Genomic DNA, 6,966 nt, shown 5'->3' on the forward strand with positions numbered 1-6,966 from the left:
TTATGTATACATGTATATATTTAATTAAATAAAATGGAGGGATCATTATTTAAGACTGATAACAAAACAGTTTCCAGTTGCTCAAATATTTCTTATTGTCATTATTTGTTGGTTTCACGATCTATTTTTGAAAAATACATTTTAATTTGAAAACCAATATTTCAACTGTTTTATACAATAATGTATATGAAATGAATTTAAAATATAATAAAGTATAATTTTTTCACTTTGGTTCTCTTCTTTAATTCAGTTTTGACAGTCGAGATCAGTTTAGTTTAGCTTATTGGACTGGAGCTATGTAGTCAAGTCTAGTTCACAAGAGCTATGTAGTCAAGTCTAGTCAACAAGAGCTATGTAGTCAAGTCTAGTCAACAAAGAGTCAAGTCTAGTTAACAAGAGCTATGTAGTCAAGTCTAGTCAACAAAAGTCAAGTCTAGTTAACAAAATCTATATAGTCATGTCTAGTTAACAAGAGCTATGTAGTCAGTGAACCAGTCTAGTTAACAAGAGCTATGTAGTCAGTGAACCAGTCTAGTTAACAAGAGCTATGTAGTCAGTGAACCAGTCTAGTTAACAAGAGCCATGTAGTCAGTGAACAAGTCTAATTCACAAGAGCTATGTGGTCAGTGAACCTGCCTAGTTCATTTTGGGTATTGGTGCTATGTGGTTAGCGAACCTTCCTAGTTCAGTTTAGAGACTGAAGCTATGTGGAGAGTGAACCTGCCTTGTTCAGTTTTGGCACTGAAGCTATGTGGTTGGTGAACTTTCCTAGTTTAATCTAGCAATAATTTACTGGCTAAGATCAGTATAGGTACTTCCATTTAGGTTCCTTCGATTTGTGAGCTGAGGATAAATGCATATAGATAACTCAGTTGAATTCATAAATAACAAATAACATTTTAATATCAGTTGGAATGTCTATATTATAATATTTTATCTCATATACTACTACATGTTTCAATATATTAATAATATAATATTTCAAATATAACTTATATCAGTAAATAAAAGTTAAAGGAGCCATACCAGATAAATATAAATATGAAAATATATTTCAATATATATTTGATAAGTCATGATTTGAAAATCAAAATTTATTTGAATCTTGAAAACCTTTGATCAGATTGTGCACAGTTGCATCAAAATTATGATTCAAATTTTACATGGGATGGTACCTTTAACCTTGAATTTTCAGCAATAGTTGAGACATTAACAATTCTTGGTTAATTATTGCATATTCAATTGAAAATCTCATTAAAGGGGGCTAATTGCGCAGTTTAAATCTGGATTTTAGCTCATTTCATTAGGTGAATTAGCCCTACGAGACAGCAAACTTATTTTCTCAACCAATAATATTTCAATATTCATTTTTGTCAGCACTAAAGTGTACATTATTTCTGCTGTACTTATAGCTTTAAGGTTGTTTGTATTTCTACAATAAGAAGCGCTTACTTTCAGGAACAAAAATACAATTTTAGAGCACTAGAAAAATTCTTAAATTTTGTAGAACCTGATAAGCACAATTATCTGTAGTATCTATAATATTCTTTAAGATTTTATATATATATATATATATAAATTCCATCTAATATATATTCCATCTAATATCATAATACATGTCTATGGTTCAATTAAGCCATTAAACATGTAATATAAAAACCCAGCACCTGAAGAAAATATACGATCTAATTTCATGTTTTTATACCAGGTTGGGCATGCTTTTTGATTTTTCATTTCTCATGTCAGATAAGCAATGCAACTTCTTCCCAAAGCTAAATTTAAACATGTTATTAGTCTTATTATTTCCATTTTTGAGAAATCTTGTAAAAACAAATGACTACATGTATCACAAAATTGCAATATAACATTTTAACAGCAGTGTGTTTGAAGGCTTTATAATAATATTGGAATGTGTATAGGAAGGAAAAAAGTTACAACATACAGTGATTAAAGTCACAATAAGTGATAAAGGTCACAAAAAGTGATAAAGGTCACAAAAAGTGATAAAGGTCACAACACATAAAACCGAGTCTTGAGTATCACAACCATTAAAATATCTAATCTTAAAAACTAGAGAATGTGTCCACATCCTACATCTATATATAATATATATGGCACTTATAGCTGCTAAGAGAGTACACTAGTTCCAAGAGTTAGGAATGCATAGTAAATACATGTATATCTCCTTCAATAATCTTCTTCTTTAAAACCTAAAACATATTCAATATTGTTAAAGGGGAAGTATGCAAAATTTCATTATCAAAAATGTTCTAATTATATCAGAAAATATTTCTAATATATATTTTTTAATATTTAAGTATCTACTTGATCAAACTATATTTAAAAAGAGGAAAAGAAACCGACTTTGCATCCCCCCTCCACCTCCCCTTTCAATATTTTTTATCATTTACATAGCCTGTGGCTCCCCTGGAAAACTGTGTGGTCCCTTCTCTGTCACAGACATACCACTGATCATATATGCTTGCAAGAAATAGTTATCAGATGCAACTTGTGTATACAGAAATATTTGTCTACCTTTTCTCGCTCTTCAATTTGAAGTCTTTCTCCCTTTCAATATGCCCTATAAACAAAGTTATAACATTACATGTACATTGTACACATAGGTCAGGCCTAGACTTTAATTTGTTTTACCATAAAGAATAACATAACATTTGTTATCCAATTGAACCCAAAATATCAATATGTAATCTTCTTTATACAGAAGCTGAAAATTACTTTTAATACATTGTTTCTATTGAAATAATATACATTTATTTCAAGTGAATGTCCTGGTTAAGAATAAACAAAGGACAGATAAAATAATTTGGGTCCATGCAGGCTCAAACTAAGGGTAGTTGCAATAGAATCGTGCAAAATGCAAATGAAAGAACTTAAAAACGTAAAGGGTAGATATGCCCACTTGTGCATGCAATTGCTATATAAAGAAATCAGTGAAATCAAAATTGGCTAAGGTAAAAATTCTAAGATGAAAAGCAATCGAAACCCAACATACAGCATTTTCAATATGCTATGACAAGGGCAGTAATTCTGTTTTTTATCACTGCAAAGGATTAAAACTTGAGTGTCTTTTTGATCATATACATGGATATTTGAAACAGTAAATATTCTGGAGCAATTGCTAAAAAAAATTAATGGATGGACCGACATAATAGAATGCGACAACATAAGTTCAAATAAAAGGGGGGGAACTGAAAAATAACATAAACACTCACAGGCGAAAGAGGTTTTGTAAAATTAAGATGAGCATATAAAATAACTCCAATATCTTTAAAGCCAGCTTCCATGGCTATTTCTAGGGCAGTGCTACCATCCTAATCAAACATAAAATAATAAAAACAAACATGCACACACAAATCAAAATAAAATCAAATTAAATTAAATCAAATCAAAATGCAAATGTAGAACGAAAAATAAGATATACAAAAAGCAAAATATATCTATGCATTAAATGAAATCAAATCAAATCATATCAAAATGCAAAGGTACAACCAAATAATAGAAAATATAACACAAATAAACAAAATTCATCAGCTGTGCAGCAAAGCATGCTGATTTATACAAAAATCAAAGTTGAATTGTATAATTTTTGTATAATGGTATATATGTTCAAGAACTCACTAGTACACAAAATTCAAAAATTTGAGGATCGACACTAAATAATTTCTGAAAACAATGCCCATATGCTTCCCCTTACCCCAAAAATAAAAATATGATCATAAACAGCTCTTGATATTTTTTATATTTTCTTACAGTTTCTTCACTCTAACAACATTTGTATGAAAGGTGTGTTCACCGACTTAACCAATCAAATGCTACGTTCAGCAAGAACATAACCATCACTTGTGAAATTTTCAAACACATGTTTTATGCTCCCACCCCTAATTTGTAATTAGATGACAAGTTTGTATCTTTTTCTTTAGACTCCATGGTAATCTAACAAGTTTTCTACCAAAGGATCGTCCCCAAGTGGTACTTTTAACCAATCAACCAATTACTGCCATGACTCCACTCTACTTTCGGTTTTCCTATCCCACAATTTCTTATTTCATCAAGAAACAGTAACTCACAGGACATAAAACAAACTAAATATGGAGAGCTGTATGCTAATGAAATTGAAAAGAAAAAATTCACAAAAGCCCACAGCTATTCCGACAAATCTACTTACATTATCTCTGAGATTAGCATCACAATCTGGTTGTCCTAACAACATTTTAACAATATCAGTGTGTCCATGTTCACAGGCACACATCAAGGCTGTAGAACCATCAAAATCTCTCTCGTTGATATCAGCTCCAGAATCCAATAGCAACCTGACCATATTGGTTCTTCCATGACTAACTGCTAACATGAGTGCTGTTTGGCCAGCCTTAAATACATAACACATAGATTAGACTTTTCTGTAAACAGAATATTCATTGTCATCAAGGGTTCTCATTCCAAACTTCATTTCGTTTCTAATTCAAATTGGTCAGGAAAATTTTTTCAACACATTAGACATCTGTTCTAATGCGAGACTTTTTCATGGTCTTACTAAAGTGACTGGTAATGCATTAAGACATCACTGATATATTATCCCTTTAAATCTTACCTGAGAAGCTTTAGCATTGATGTTTCCTCTAGAGAATAGACTAAACACAACCTGTCTATGTTCTGCTGTGAGATTATTGGTTAAAGCTGCCAACATAATTGGTGTATAACCAGCTTTATTGGGTTTATCAATATCTACAGCTTCTGTATCCATTAACAAACTTACTACTTCATAATTACAGTTAGATACAGCGTAATGTATCGCTGTATTGCCCTACAATATTCAAACACAAGATTATTGAACTGTAGTTGGTGAGAGCCACTGTGGCTACATTCCATCCTGGTATAGGTTTAGAAAAAACATCTAGTAATTCAGATGGTACACTAAAAAAGGAGGCTGTGTGTTACAGACAGTACAGGTTAAAGATCCTCCAGCAGATGATAGTCACAAAAGTGTCATCAACTCTCTTTGCAAAATTTGATTAATTGTACACAGTATGACAATGTTCACCTTCATTCAAAATACATGTCTATATTATGTGCTGCAAATTCTTTATTAATAGCTTCAAACTATATTTTTTTGCAGAAGTAAGATCACAGAGAAATCAAAGCAAGTCTAATGCAAGCCTTAGATGTGATGATCACATAAGTTTTTGCAAAAAAAAAAAAAAATTCTCACTTACATTATCATCAGAAATATTGACCACATATTTCAATAAAGAGTTGGATAATTCGTTAAATGATGACATATAATCTTCTACTTCATAGGAATTAACAAATTTATTATTAATTATCTTAAACCACTCCTTCTTAATAATGGCCACAGCAGAGTTCTGAAATGAGCCAAATCATAATAATAAATAATAACAAAGGCAAATTAAACATTGTACAGAGCACTGAAGTGATTCAAAAGTTTTATAGTTTAAGTGTTTTCAATCTAACTATAATACTAACTATAGCAAATTACATGGAAGCCAAACTGTTCAATTATTGGTAACATTTTTCTAGACCTTGGAGAGAAATACAAATGTTATAATTATAAATGGAACGTCAAGAAAATGATGGTCATAGGTTCTAATCTTCAACAGTACAAAAGCTGTATTTCATTATGATTTGTCCTCTTTAATGTAGAAGTAACTGATAAAGCTACGCAATACTTACTAGTTGTTCAGTTTTGACAGTAGTTGAATCTTGTAAATATGTTGATAAAGTTTCACAAGACTGTCGCAGTTCAACAGATAAATCATACCTACAACAACAATTTACACAATGGTACTTTTCAAATCTAAGGGCAATAACTCTGAAGTTGAAAAAGTTTCCCAATTCAAGCTAACTTCTCATGTTGAAACAGTTGTGATATTACTAAGGGCATGGGCGTTAACTTTGTTTTTGAACTTGACCTCCATTTTAGGATTACATATAGTACAAACTAAGTTTCATCAGGTACATGAATTTTAGTAATGTTTACATGACTTACGTTTCACGAATATTTTGGTCAAACATCTGAAAGCCTGAAGTGACCATTTGATCTTCTTGACAAGAGTAACTAATTTGACCATGTCGACTATCATATGACCCTTCATCATAACTAGCTGAGTCACTATCTGATCCTGATTCACTGTCATTGCTACTGTTACCAGTTCTGAAAAGAAGACTTTTGATTAATTGCCTTGATTACATGATAAATGGATAGATCAATCATCTTGTCAAATGGGTACTAAATTCTATTCAATCTATCAAAAGCAAAAATCATTGGTAACCAATCAAGTTAAAAGACATTACATCATAATTGCTAAGAAAAGGGAACCCAAATGAAGTGTCATTGTAATTCTTGGATGATATTCAACAAAAGTCAACTTACCCTCCAACAACAGAATCAGCAAACCTTATTCCCCCTTTTGACCGAGTGTCTTGTTTATTTTGTTTCAAACAGGAACGAAGAGATTCAAATTTACTATCATCTTCAGTAGTGGAATATCTTGAATAACCAGAATCTGTACTAGTTTCCATTTCATTCATGAAATTCCCTCGATTACCCTGACTGCCAGAGCTACTTTCAGTTCTGGTGACCACCACTTCACTTGTTGTTTCATATTCACCATCATCTTCAATTTTATCATGGATGATTTTACCATCAGCATCTCTCTTCAGATATCTCATATACCCTTCAGCTTGTTCTACATCATCCTCGGTAATATCCCTCATTGGACCCATTTCAACATTATCTTTAAATTCAAATTTATCCCCAGTCCATACTTTGGTTGTATATTCAGAGTGCAGCGGTTGACGCTTCCTCAGAAGTCTATGACTGGAAAATGCATCCCCATAATCGAAAGGATTAGGGTTTGTTTTAATGGCTGGTTTAGAATAATCAGAAAAGTTGGTGGAAAATGATTCAGTACTTTGACTTGAAATTTG

At 31.6% G+C, this 6,966-nt stretch overlaps 1 protein-coding gene across 1 annotated transcript; it reads right to left on the reverse strand.

The window, feature by feature from the left end:
* Positions 1-874: 874 nt before the first annotated feature.
* LOTGIDRAFT_212772 (hypothetical protein) lies at positions 875-6,511 on the reverse strand. The gene is made up of 10 exons (XM_009049620.1): positions 6,410-6,511; positions 6,026-6,190; positions 5,710-5,797; positions 5,232-5,381; positions 4,610-4,822; positions 4,187-4,387; positions 3,234-3,332; positions 2,536-2,581; positions 1,783-2,210; positions 875-1,746 (listed from the first exon to the last, which is right to left on the reverse strand). The coding sequence occupies exons 2-8, from the start codon at positions 6,070-6,072 to the stop codon at positions 2,549-2,551; spliced, it is 831 nt and encodes a 276-aa protein (XP_009047868.1). The 5' UTR covers positions 6,073-6,190; positions 6,410-6,511; the 3' UTR covers positions 875-1,746; positions 1,783-2,210; positions 2,536-2,548.
* Between the last annotated feature and the right edge of the window lie 455 nt (positions 6,512-6,966).

This window comes from Lottia gigantea (genome assembly GCF_000327385.1).
Source record: "Lottia gigantea unplaced genomic scaffold LOTGIsca_14, whole genome shotgun sequence".
NCBI classification, from domain to species: domain Eukaryota; kingdom Metazoa; phylum Mollusca; class Gastropoda; family Lottiidae; genus Lottia; species Lottia gigantea.